General features: G+C 38.7%; 2 protein-coding genes across 2 annotated transcripts; both read left to right on the top strand.

The window, feature by feature from the left end:
• The first annotated feature begins 535 nt into the window (after nucleotides 1-535).
• zgc:123278 (tumor susceptibility gene 101 protein) lies at nucleotides 536-3207 on the top strand. The gene is made up of 7 exons (XM_019278601.2): nucleotides 536-939; nucleotides 1048-1132; nucleotides 1238-1303; nucleotides 1432-1595; nucleotides 1691-1793; nucleotides 1957-2070; nucleotides 3146-3207. Exons 1-7 carry the CDS (start codon nucleotides 898-900, stop codon nucleotides 3205-3207), a joined length of 636 nt encoding a protein of 211 aa, XP_019134146.2. The 5' UTR covers nucleotides 536-897.
• Nucleotides 3208-6785: 3578 nt separating this feature from the next.
• On the top strand, nucleotides 6786-13535 carry tsg101a (tumor susceptibility 101a). The gene is made up of 10 exons (XM_010732731.3): nucleotides 6786-7186; nucleotides 7994-8081; nucleotides 8202-8267; nucleotides 8479-8642; nucleotides 8967-9093; nucleotides 9629-9686; nucleotides 9924-10018; nucleotides 11124-11326; nucleotides 11436-11675; nucleotides 12069-13535. Exons 1-10 carry the CDS (start codon nucleotides 7145-7147, stop codon nucleotides 12156-12158), a joined length of 1173 nt encoding a protein of 390 aa, XP_010731033.1. The 5' UTR covers nucleotides 6786-7144; the 3' UTR covers nucleotides 12159-13535.
• The last annotated feature ends 91 nt before the right edge of the window (nucleotides 13536-13626 follow it).

The raw sequence follows: 13626 nt of genomic DNA, 5'->3' as shown, positions 1-13626 counted from the left end.
TTTGAGGTTTGCTGCCACCTACAGGCTGCTTTGTCTATCATGTTTGAGAGTATGACACAGAAGGGGCTTGTACAAAAATACTAAATAAACTTGTTCAGCTACTATAAATACAGCTGAACTATATAAATGTTCTTGACAAATATTTTTTCCTCTTCGTATGGCAGGATAGTAATGTATGATATGCACCGTGGTGCATGTGGGCGAGTACAGCCGTGTTGAAAGCTCAAAGGACAGTCATAAATCTTGTGTTTACTCAGATTTTACCACCAGCAGTGTCAATAATGAGATGGGGTTTTGTTTTTTTTAATCTTAGTTAACTTTTTTTTTTATTTCAATGCCCTAAGGAAAAAAGTGTAATGATTTTGTAATTATTCCTTTATAGCCAAACTCTGTTTTTAAAGTTAGTAAGTTCATCTTGTTCTGGTAAATTTGTGTGTTGGTATCATAACTGCCTCACCATACAACTGATATGTGATTGTTAAAAAATAACTGTGAAGACACCAGAATTGCACTGAAAATAGGTCAAGTGTGTGTGTGTGTGTGTGTGTGTGTGTGTTTTATGAGTGACAACCAGCAACCAAAAAGGAAGGAAGAAGTATGCAGTAAATATTGTGTGGTGGAGTGAAGGAAAGCAGCTCATTGAAGCATAATACACAGTGAGTATTACTAGGTTGCAAATTTACATTTGTTTTTTTCAAGCCACGTAGCCTGGGTGCTTTTTAGGCCATATGATTTGCACAATTGTGAGGCTGTTCTGTTATTGGCTTTCAAGAGGTCGTAAAAGAAATGTGGTTATCCATAAACCCAGGACAGGAAGAAAGGCAAGGGTTATTGAGTGTTGGTGATCGATGAGACACACAGGAAAAGTGATATGTTCCTTTTGGATTAACAGCGATCATGGCACACTATGAGAATAGGATTAAGAAAATGCTCCCCAAGGTAAGAATAGTCATCAACAACTGTAATTTGTTTCCTCAGAATCAAATATAACAAATTATGTGTATAGATTTTTTTCTCAGTGCTTCTTTTTATCCTTTTATTCTGAAGGCATATCTTCGTGAATATGTGTCCCATGAAATATGCCTTGCATTGACTCACTTCAAAAACCTTGAGCCTATAATGGATACATATGGTATGGAGCAAAAATAACATCTAACAATCTCTTGCTGAAACATGTGGAAAATATCTCTAAATGCTCTAAATGATACAGTCATTCTTTCATTATTTTTTTTTATAGTTTACAATGATGGAACCACAAAGGACTTGATGAGTCTGAGCGGTACAATCCCTATCATGTTTAATGGTAACAATGACTATGCATTTGTACTTTGACATGAATTCTGATCAGTTCAAACCCAAAATAAGAAAGATAAAGCTCATAATCTCTCACAATATGACAGAATACTAATCTTTCTCCTGTTCTTACACGAGATACGTCTTACAACATCCCGGTGTGCCTGTGGATTGAGGAAACCTATCCACAAACTGCTCCCATTTGCTATGTCAGACCTACGCAAGAGATGATGCTCATCAAAGGAAATTATATCTCCGGCAATGGTGAAATTCTGCTGCCTTACCTGGAGGAGTGGCAAAATGTGAGAATTGAACAATGGCATCATTACATGAATAGCACAATGTTGACATTTGCAGCCATGTTACGTTGGTGTAACTTTTCATTTGCCCGTGTTAGGGAGAATGTGACCTCACAAGCCTCATACAGGTGATGGCTGCCACGTTTGGAGATTTCCCTCCAGTCTGTATACAGCCTAATCCAGAGCCTGAGCAAGCTTCTTGTAAGTAACACACACATATGCAGACACCAACATCTGTCCTAGATACAAGTTGGTCTCGATAAGACCAAGAATCAAGATAGACAGACCACAACTAAGGGTAAAAAAAAAAAACTTTCTCTTTGTCAACATGTTTAGGTTTATTGTGGCTGATTTTTTTTTTTAGGTGGGCTGCAGTTTCACACACAAACAGATGGGCTTTCAAAGACAGATGGAAGTTCATATCTGTATTTAGTCGGAGAAGATGGCAAGCCTCTTCATCAAGCAAATGAAACAAACTGTTAGTATTGCCTGTAATTACATGTTTTATCAGTGTCAGATGGTATCCATTCTTTTTTTTATATATTTCATTAATTAACGTGTAAAGTCATACCTGATGAAAACATAATCATTCTGTTTAGTGTGAATGTATTTTTGAAAGTGTTTTTTCATATGAACATAGCGAGCAATTCATAAAACTGTATCTGAACGACATTGAAGAGCATTTGTTGTCATCTTATCCACAAGGGTGATTGGACTTTTGGCCAGTTAAGAGAATGGTTAGTAATCTAAACGACACATACACACCCAGGTGCAGCCCGATAAAACATAGTTCATTATAAAGGAGTGTGAGTTATTTCATTTTGATAGAGAAGAACATAAACACTGAACACTCTTTAGTTAAAAACTGCTGTTTAGAATAGCTGTAGTTTGCATGGTTGAACACACACGTAAGCCAACATGTTCTGCTTGTTAATGTAATGTATCGTTTATTTAATCAGTGTTTAAAATTGCTGTGACTTATTTGGTGAAAATGTTTCAGTGTGTGCTGTGGCTTGTGAAAAGTGACTGATTATTTCTGATATTGTAAATAAAGTACTATTTTAAAAAGCTTGGTCTTTATTGTAGCTTTATTGCAGGAACAACTTTCAATAGAATTGTCAAACCCTAACCAAGTATTAATCACAAAGTAAAATTGATTATGCCACTAATATATGATTAGTGAAGTAAACTCATCCAGCATGGTGTAGACATTGATTATCCTTTTCAGCAAATATCCTGTGCTGTTTATCCTTCTTATATCTTTTTGACAGGGTTCCTTAAAGTGTATTTTGTCAATCATCGATTAAAGAGACTCTCTCATTTCTATATATACACATATGCATTAATACAGTGAATGTTAGAACTAGACTGCATGTGTAAAACCACATATATAAGTGTTTTAGTTGATTTTCAGCAATGCTAACCTACATGTTTATGGCAAGCCTACTGTTTGTCCTACAGTACCTTTCACTTCTGTCTTGCCAATTTTGTTATAGATTTTGAGTTCTTAGAAAATAAAAACTTAAAATAAAGTTAATCTTTAATATCTAAAGCTGCAGACCTGAAGTCCCAAGATGCCAACTGCAAAATGCTGCAATCAAGAAAATGTTTGTAAGTAAAAGCACTCAGGAGAGTGTCTCTCATTTAACATATCATTAGATTCATAGGTAAAAGCAGAATTGTACTGTTGTGGTTAATTGAGATGGGCCTGATTTTTCAATCACGGGACCGCAACCAAAGATTGTTTTCAATGTGCCGTAGGCATATTAGTAAAGTGCTGCTGGATTGCTCCATCTGACATTTAGTCTGCTGCTGTCCTCTACCCTGAAAGGCTCTTGAAGGCAATCCAGTACAAGTACAATAATTTTGTGGTAGAGCAGGCCTCTTTGAAATCATGATGGATTTCGGTCTGTGCTTCCACTGCAGCTTTCTGGTGGCTTCTACAGTAAGATCTAAGTATACCCATAGTACAGTTTTTTTAAGCAAAAGGTTGTCTCTATAGAGACACAGGGTGCTAAATGGACAGCAACTTTCTTGATTGTCTTCGGATTTTTTTGGGCTACCAGAGACTCAAGTCGAGCCACCTCAGCAGACATCTCCTTATTGTGTTCGTACAGAAACTCCTCATTGTTTTTGTCACGTTTTTGTCCTCGACCTGTTTTTTCGACATGGGTCAGTTTCTGTTGAATCTCATCTCTATCCCTTCCAACATCCTGAGCTTCCTTTACTTGATACCTAAGTTCAAGCACTGCTGTTGTCAGACTTTGAATCTGTCCTTGGTTTTTCTCTCTGGGAGATTCAAGGTGGGCAACTTCATCCTTCAGGCTCTGGATATTTTCAGTAAGAATATATTAATCTTCCTCAAGATTATTAACCTGTGCATACAGATGTTCAGTCTCTGCTTGAGCTTTGTCTAACTGAGATTAAAGCTGGATCGTCTCTTGACTGATGGTCTTGACATAGTTCTTACTTTTCTTCATGGTAGTTTGGTTTTCGGTCTCAGTCAACCTTCAACAGTGTAGTCTTGTTGAGTGTGGTCTATGATACATTCACAGTCACACAGAGTTGCCCTTATCTGTTCAGTCTTTTGTTTTATTGAGGGTTTCTAGTTGCAGCAGGTCTGCCATCAGATTCTCAATCTGTTCATTCAAAGGACAGAAAATAAATCTTTCTTTCACACGCCACAAAGATATCTGGGTCCTCTTGAATTTTATAAATTCACTACAGTTAAGCAACAGTTTTCTTCTTCTTCTTTGGATTTTAATGGCAGTTGACATCTATGTTGTTGCAATTACTGCCACCTTCTGGTCTTCTCTTGATAGATAAATACAGTAGAGAGAGACATAGATGCACAGAGAGAGGGAGAGAAGTCCCCTGACAGTCTAGTCCCATAGCAACATAACTAATGGATGACCTGGGCCAGCCCTAACTATAAGCTCTATCAAAAAGAAAAGTCTTCTTGAAAGTGTTAATCGTGTCTGTCTACCGAACCCAGAGTGGTAGTTTGTTCCACAGAAGAGGAGCCTGATAGCTGAAAGCTCTGGCTCCCAATCTACTTTTGGAAACTATAGGAACTCTTTTAAATATGATGTTGCCTGACCATACAGAGCTTTGTAGGTGAGGAGAAGAATTTTAAATTCTATTCTAGATTTAATAGATAGCCAAAATGGGAAATATATGATCTCTGATCTTGGTTCCTGTCAGAACACGTGCAGCAGCATTCTGAATTAGCTGCAAAGTCCTAAGAGATTTATCGGAGCAGCCTGATAACAAAGAGTTACAATAGTCCAGCCTAGCCTTTTTCCATGACAATTATTTTATAGAAATACATTGCAGGTGTGTATTAATGTTTAGAATAACAACTGACTGACTGCTATAGACTAGATTTTCTATATTTGAATCTGAAATTTGTGCTGAAATGACATGACAGCAGAATTTGCCAGAAATAAACAATATTATTCTATTTTCCATATTATTCATGCTGGATCCTCAACAGAGTAATGCACACACAAACCTTTTTATCAACCTTAAAATACAATTGTATTTTCACTGTGTTTTACTCTGTCCAGCAGGGAGAGCTGCAGTCCCCCAACAGAGACGTGAACGCAAAACACCTGGCATTGTACTGGTGGGAGTGATGCTGTATCAAGAAGCAAACAGTTTTTGTTCTAGTGGCATCAATTTATTTAGCTTATTAAGTTACTACTAAAACTTCCATGTACAAAACACACAGAGGTTAAATGTGTATTTCTCTCTCTGTGTGTCTCAAACATTAACATTAAACACATTAAACTTCTTCTTGTCATTATTTTGCAGCACAGACTGAAGTCAGACTCAGACGTAGTAGCTCCTTCATGAAATAAACCCTGTTGCTTTCGTTTGCTTTTGCCCTCATGGACGTTCAGTCATGTTGGAATTTGGTCTGTGCTTCCACTGCAGCTTTCTCTACAGTAAAATCTAAAAGTATACTCACAGTGCAATAAAGTCAAACGTCAAGGCGCCTGTTGTAAACCCATTCATGTGGAACAAATACAAGAGTCTGACCACAAATATAACAACCATATAATAAAGAATGGACATAGAAAGGAATTGTTTAAAATTACATAAGGGACAAGAGCTGTGTTCTTGGTGAAATCTAAACATTGGATAAATGCAGACAGTTAACACGAAAATGGACTCAAGAAATCTAGATCATCTGTATGACCAGATTAAATAAATAAATAGGATACAAACATTAAATAAATTAAATAAATAATAATAACAATAATAATAATAATAATGATAATGATAATAATAATTAATAATTAATAATTAATAATAATTAAATAAATAAATAGGATACAAACATTAAATAAATAAAATAATTAATAATAATAATTGTTATGGAATTTTCTATCCTTAGGTTACTTGAGGTCACGTGTGGGCCTTGTGGTCCTTGGCAGTATTAATTGTTTGTCTCAGACTAGGTGCCACCATATCTCAACACTGTGGTGGCCAGGGTCGAAGAGGCCTGTTGCTGCCTTCCTAGTCATAATAGATAGCTTGTTGTTGCCGTTCCAATCTGCGTAAGCAGACATCTGTGTCTCCAGACTAGAATATGCTGACAATAACACCTCCAAGAGTAAAGACATTCTCTTTGACTAATTCTGGGGCGTATAGTATTTGGGGTGTGATCTTTGTGTTTAAAGTATATGCACCATCACGAGTTTGTCAGAATGTGAGACCGACTCAGGCACTTCTGATGAACTTTAAGAGTGTCTCTAGTTCTCCTCGGCCAAGCGTCAATAAATAATACAGCTTAAGACATCAGAGGCTCCTGAACACTTTCTTCCCTCCTGACCTCACCATTGACCTTTGACTTCAGCAATTTCTCCACAACAACAACAACAACAACAACAACAATAATAATTAATAATTAATAATTAATAATTAATAAATAGGATACAAACATTAGAAACATATAAACAGGATACTTCAAACTGCTTCATATGTTTCATATGTTTATCATCATCTTCATACTTATTTTTCTTATGTGTCATCCTTTAAATTGAAAGAGTTGTATTGCTGCTTCTTCTTTCCGTGGACCCCCCTGGCTGCTCCTCAGACTCCTGTGGACCCCCCTGGCTGCTCCTCAGACTCCTGAGGGCCACCCGGGCCACACCTTGAGAAGCACTAGTTACGTCACACATGGACCGGAAACAGTTGTGATGAATACCGGAAATTCCTTTTGTTGACGATCCTGCTGTGTGTTGTTTTTCGGCCGCTTTTTTTTTCCTGTTTAGAAACTATCCACCAGCTCCTCCTGACAGTTCTCTGCTCCTGATCATTTTTGAACCTCGGCCTCTCTAACATCAGCGACGTCCCTCGCTTTGGTCTGGTCGGGTTCACACAGACGCGGAGTCCGGGTCTCTGTTGTCGTCGGGCCCGAGTCTGGGCTAACCTTAGCCTAGCATTCCTCTGAAGACCTGCTAGCCGGCTGGTGTTAGCTCGGTTTCTTCTGTCCACGGATCCACTCGTTCAAAGGAAGACTGTGAAACAGACACGCAGAAAACATGGCGGTCGTCAACGAAGGAGCCCTGAAGAAAATGCTGAAGGTGAGAGTCCGGCTCAGCTTTCGCGGTGCTTGCTGCACGACGGTAGCAAAGTTAGCTGATGTCACCGATACCAAACATGATCCCAGTCAGCAGATTAATGTTTCCTGTTTTAATAAACCACCTTTTAAATGTGCATGTTACATAATTAGGATATTGTTATTTGACGCTCCACGTTTTAATCCGCGTGTGTCGTTTTCACCACGATCACTACTGTACATATAGAAATCATGAACATGTTTTTAATCCATTGTTCCTCATATCAAACATGTTTCTTCGGATATCATGAATGACAACAACACTTTCTGTTTCCTTCTTGTGTTAAGTACAAATGATTCATGTTCTCCATGTTAAAGGCAGGCCACTGGTTCGTGCTGTGTGAAGTGTAGATTACTTTAATTAACATTTTCTTTTGATCTTGCAAAGTTTTCCAGCTGAAATGTGTTTTGTGTACTTCATGACTGATCAGTTGTAAATACAGGCCCGTGAGATGTCTAAATGTCATGGGATTATGTACAGGATCAGAATGAACATAGCAGAGGTTTAATTACAAGTTTAGGTCTGATGTCTGTGAACAAATCTGTCATAACAGCCTGTGTTTACCTCGATGGCGAGGCTGCATTTTTTAATTTTTACATACAAACCACTTGTGAAATGGAGTAAACAAATATAAACTCTGGGCTTTGCCAAGACTACTACCTAAGCTTTGTGTCACTTCATTATAAACACTCTCCTTGAGTGTCCTTTTGTCTAAAATGTCTAAAATGAACATTACTTTTTCTCCTTTCTTCTTTTGTTGTCACTGTCCAGCAATACAAATACAGAGATCTGACTGTGCGCGAGATAACCAATGTCATCTCCCAATACAAGGATCTGAAGCCAGTTATGGATGCTTACGGTAAATTGAACAATAGTGATCTCTTTTTTTCCCTGACTGTCTCAGAATATTGTATGCTTATATGATTATTTAAGTCCAACTCGTTTTGTTTGTTAACAAGGGGATTTTTTTCTATTTTAGTGTTTAATGATGGCTCCACAAGAGACCTGATGAGCTTGACAGGAACTGTCCCAGTGAGTTACAGAGGTAAAGAATGTTTCTTATATTATTAGAATAATATAATATTATATTTAATAATAATTGTAGTTAACTTCATGTAGAGGTTCCCTGTTTTCCTGAAAACAGAACAACAAAAGTGTTCCTCAAAATGTAGTGTGGCGTGAGAAGGGCGGGGTGATGATAACATTATCTTGTATGCGTCATATTATAACACTGTGTGTGTGTGTTATTTTTGTAGGCAATGTCTACAACATCCCGGTGTGTCTGTGGTTGCTAGACACATACCCCTACAACCCCCCCATATGTTTTGTCAAACCTACCAGTGCCATGATGATTAAAACTGGCAAACACATCGATGCCAATGGCAAGATCTACCTGCCTTATCTACACGAGTGGAAGCACGTAAGTGTTCAAAAAATATTTTTAGTTATAGACATGAGGCAACTGAAATGTATAAAATGATCAAGTTATAGATTTACAATGAATAATAAGTGAATAACTTTGTGTAATGCTGTTACAGACGATTTTCCTCCATCCTTGACATTGTTAAAAATCATACAACACCATTAACAGCATAACAGCCAGTCAGCACAATCATAAAAGCTGTAAATGTAACAATGGCTCAAGATAATATTTGAACAGTTGCTCACCTCTAGATAATTTGAAACAACACTCTGTTTATTTTCTTGATTAATAAAACTTGCCCCTGCACTGTGTGTCTTACAGCCTCAGTCAGACCTGTATGGTCTGATTCAGGTGATGATTGTGGTGTTTGGAGAAGAGCCACCGGTGTTTTCTCGCCCCACCAATCAAGCCCCCTACCAAGCCTTCCAAGCAGCTGGACCCCCTAACCGTGAGTGACACAGATTTTTGTTGTAAGCAGAGTAATCTAAGTGGCCATGGAGTTGTCTGAAAGTGTCAGAAGAACAGGAGACCCACAGACTTTTTTTCCATACAAAATGATATGGTGCTAATGGAGGCATTTACACACTAAACAGCCCCCAGTACACTACAATGTGTTTGGCCACCCCATATATATCAATAGATATAAGAAACAAATTATAAACAGCTTACACATACAGCTTCCAAAATGTCCATAAAGTTGAAGAACCACCTTTCTGAAACAGTTTAAAACATTTTAAAACCTTCATCAGGGTAGGAATAATTTCCTGTTATGTATAATAATACACATTTGGTACACTCGCCTGTCTATTGCATTGTGTTGTAAGGGATGCAGTTACTTCTTCAGGCACCAGATGGAGCTTAGGTGCTACTATAGCACACAGCAGAAAAGTGAAAGTGAATGTGTTTGTGTAAGAACCAAAGAAATAAAGAACATTTTGACCTATGTGTCCTCTGATCTGAATGTTTCTTTCTTTGTACCTCAGCTTCCTACATGCCTGGTATGCCTGCAGTCTCATCCTATGGCCCAAATCCCAACCCAGGGTAAGATGTTTACCAAGCAATTTTTCACCTTCTCTCCTGGCTAACATGCATACTTTCCAACCAACCATGTCCAACCAAACCTGTCCTAGCCTGTTTGTTGTCATGGTTTCTTTTAGCAACGTATCAAACAGAAGTATATTTATGACAGAAATGTCACACAACAGGCTCAAAGCAGATCTAAAAGTTTTGGAAAATGGGAATCATTAGCTTATTGTTGATCCTTTTAACTATTTGCAGAGGCTACCCAGGATATCAGTACCCAGGGGGTAACTCTTACCCAGCCACTGCTGGACCTGCACACTATCCCACCCAGCCTCCAGTTTCCACAGTGGGTATGTATCACTTTTAGTATCAAAGGTGCTTTATTTCTTTTTCCCTGTGAGTACATGTTTAAATTGGCACAGGATTTAAAAGTTTTTACACAAAGCACAAAGACAGCAACAGGCAAAGATGTATGTGTCCACTCAGAAATTGCTATTGTCCATTGTATTACAGTATAATGTTTGAACACTGAATTCACCCCTGGAAAGAACAATACTTTTCCTTCTTTCCTTGGTCTTGAGTTATCCCTAAACTAAGACACTCTACTTTTGACTTAAACTTTCTTGACCTCCGTGTGACTTCGATGGCGCGCAGAGCCACAAGTGAAAGGTCGTTAGTGTAACTAGAGCGGGGCGCATTAAAGGCCAAAGGGTGGGCTGGATCTGAAGGGAAAGGAACAGTCCCCCTCCTGCTTTCATACCCTACGCCTCAGAAGCACACAGCGCTATATTTGGGATGTGAACAACAAAGACAGACTTATGATCGGGGGACCCATCTGCCATCCCAACATCATTTACCACCAGCGCAATGCTGGTCAGTGACCAGCATGCATGAGAAGCTTAAGCTGTCTCCTATATTTAGTAAAGGAGAAGTGTAAAGCGTGCCGGTAGACTACTCAGATCTCATAGCTGAATCAACTCTGACATTTGTGTTGCTGACACCAGACTGTACATGAGGAGGTCTGGACTCTAAAGTCACTTACATAACCATTTGTATTTCTCAGTTTTTGGGGCTTTGGTTTAAAAGGTGTTTTATTGAGTGATATGTTTGATATTTAATTATTTTGGCCATTCTCAAGTATGCGTATGTGGGAAGAGATTTAATCCAATCAAATATATGTAAAACCTGTATATTGTGCCCTCCAGTAAAACACTACCATAAACTATAAGCCTTAACATTTAGAAAGGTTGTGTTTGTGCTGTCAGAATTTTATCTAATTGGAATAAAAGTAAAGTATGTTTATTCTAAATAGGACTAATCTTAACAGCTTTCTAAAGGATGATCGTTTATTTAACTACACAGTGTAGGCAGTAAACTTGCACTTTGCCAGATTTAGTTTTAATCTTCAGGGTGTTTTGCGTGCTAAGTTTCTGTTTCTTTTATTCACCGTCTCAGGCCCAAGCAGAGATGGCACCATCGGCGAAGACACCATCCGTGCATCTCTGATTTCAGCTGTAAGTGACAAGCTTCGCTGGAGGATGAAGGAGGAGATGGACAGAGCTCAGGCGGAGCTGGACGCCCTGAAGCGGACAGAGGAGGACCTGAAGAAAGGACATCAGAAACTGGAGGAGATGGTCTCAAGACTTGACCAGGAAGTGGTGAGAAATCTTTTTTTCAACGTTTTATCTGCATTTTTTTTCTCTATCCTCTCTAATTTTCAAGCCTCTTATACTGTTTTTCTTTGGGTATGATTATGTTTTCCACTAGACTGAAGTTGACCGGAATATTGATCTGCTGAAGAGAAAGGACGAAGAGCTGAGTGAGGCCTTGGAGAAGATGGAGAATCAGTCAGAAAATAATGACATCGATGACGTCATTGTTCCCACAGCTCCGCTGTACAAACAGATCCTGAACTTGTATGCTGAAGAAAATGCAATTGAGGACACTATCTTCTACTTGGGAGAGGCTCTCCGCAGGGGCGTCATAGACCTGGAGGTTTTTCTCAAGGTGACACATCACAACAGCACAGCTGCCACATACTATAATGTTCAGTCCTCCACTTGGGTCTACACAGGATGTGGTCAAGCATTGTATTAAGCGTGCGTCACTTGCAATTTGGCAGCACTCAACATTATGATGCACTCATGGAAATGGAAGAAAACAGACCTGAAATGCAAAAAATATCCAGTTTGAACTCATTATAGCACGAGCAAAACACGAGCTGTCACACCGTCTTTGTGGACTGTTGTAATACTTAAAATAGAAGCGTTTGTCAGACGGGCGATAAGAAAATGTGGCTGAAACACATCCTGTGTAGACCAGAGACAAACAGAAATACACATACTCCGGTATTGAGCTTGTGGTTTTAGCCTTATTGACTCTCCGTTTCTTTTGTTACAGCATGTACGCCTTCTGTCCAGGAAGCAGTTCCAGCTTCGTGCTCTCATGCAAAAAGCCCGCAAGACTGCTGGCCTTAGTGACCTCTACTGACACACACCGACTACCTGGAAACATTCATATTCTCATGCTCTCTCTTACTCTCCTCTCTTCCTCCTCTGTTATATTCCCTTTTTTAATGTTGAGTCAAACAGCTGCCCTCTTTTCAATCTCTATAACACCTGTTCTTGTGAGAGAGAAATCTGAACAGCAACAACACAGAATTGGACCGTCTTGTTTAGCACAGTGACATTTCAAATTGTGTGGGCCACAGTTCCAGTCATTTGTATTTTGATCAGGCCAAATACTTCTTTGAGATCATTATGCATTAACAGCCAACCTATTTGCAAGACATTAGAGCATTACCTTTGTGTCCCATATTAAATAAAAAAAAACAAGAACACTGTGACCACATCATGAAGCAGGTACTGCGCTTGATACAAAATCATGCTCAACACACATGCTATATTGGTAGAAGTGAGGTGTGAGTCTGTTCAGTGTTGGCAGTGTAACTGGGTTGATGCACAGTGCAGTGTGTCGACTTGTGTATGTTGCACTTTAGGATCGCCCACAGGTTCTGTTAGCAGTCTCTTTGCCAGACAAAGTCATTTGGCTAGTAAGCACAAATTGTTAGAGGCTGGTAGAGAGGGGCTTTGTAGGGAGCCCTGTATGTCCACGCCCTTCATCATGAAAAGGTTAGGCTCTGATATAAATACCCAGGGCAACCTTTCAGGAAGGACAAAGGTCAGCTTCAGGATCTAATGACGTATAAGGGTCTGGGTCATGTTCAGTAACGAGTCAGTGATCACTTTTCATACAGTAAAGGTGACGATGAATATGGACTTGAACTGTGTGTGTTTATGGGCTAAATTTTGAGCTCCTGTACCCACCTGTCCTCACTAATGTTTGTTTTTCCCCTTGTGTGTGTGTGTGTGTGTTTCTCTTTACATTGGTATGAATGAGATTCTCTCATTGTATGTCAGTTGCTCAGGTGTACCCTTCAGTCTGGTTTATTTTCTCTGTACAGTCTGTTTAAAGTTGGCAGTAGCCTCGACATTATTCTAAGGTATTACAAAGGAAATTCTCTTTTTTTTTTATCTTTACTTTTCTGTTTTCTTTGTGCTGTCCACTCCATTCTGCTGAGAGGTTTAGGTTTTCAGTAATCATAAGGAGAAAAGTTGTGAATAAAGCCGGAGTGTACAAGGGTACAAAAAAAATAAAGAACTATTGTACTAATCAAAAAGTTAACTTATGTAAAGTTTGCAAACAGGTCTCATTTAAATTAGCCTTTTACTAAATGCACTTTGAATTGTATGATAGAATATCTACTGTTATTTTTTTTTCTTGTTTCCATTTCAACCATAGACCACCTGTTCTTTTATATCTGTAGATTTATGTAAATCAGTAATAATAAAAGACATCTGATTTAAAGGTTTGTCTCTGATCATTACATCAATCACTCAGCCACAGTATAGTTTTATATACTATGGTTTGATGGCACTAATCACAGAAAAGTAACATC

Source organism: Larimichthys crocea, chromosome XXI (genome assembly GCF_000972845.2).
Source record: "Larimichthys crocea isolate SSNF chromosome XXI, L_crocea_2.0, whole genome shotgun sequence".
NCBI classification, from domain to species: Eukaryota; Metazoa; Chordata; class Actinopteri; family Sciaenidae; genus Larimichthys; species Larimichthys crocea.
Note: the sequence above shows the minus strand (reverse complement) of the source record. Positions and strands in the feature narration are given on the sequence as shown.

What these genes read in the sequence shown, in the direction of transcription:
- zgc:123278 (XM_019278601.2), top strand. Translation starts at nt 898, where the DNA reads ATGGCACACTATGAGAATAGGATTAAGAAAATGCTCCCCAAG. An exon ending in GCCTATAATGGATACATATG is followed by an intron (nt 1,133 to 1,237) that starts GTATGGAGCAAA and finishes TTTTTTTTATAG; the next exon opens with TTTACAATGATGGAACCACA. An exon ending in ACCTGGAGGAGTGGCAAAAT is followed by an intron (nt 1,596 to 1,690) that starts GTGAGAATTGAA and finishes TGCCCGTGTTAG; the next exon opens with GGAGAATGTGACCTCACAAG.
- tsg101a (XM_010732731.3), top strand. Translation starts at nt 7,145, where the DNA reads ATGGCGGTCGTCAACGAAGGAGCCCTGAAGAAAATGCTGAAG. An exon ending in TGTCCCAGTGAGTTACAGAG is followed by an intron (nt 8,268 to 8,478) that starts GTAAAGAATGTT and finishes TTATTTTTGTAG; the next exon opens with GCAATGTCTACAACATCCCG. An exon ending in AGCAGCTGGACCCCCTAACC is followed by an intron (nt 9,094 to 9,628) that starts GTGAGTGACACA and finishes TTTGTACCTCAG; the next exon opens with CTTCCTACATGCCTGGTATG.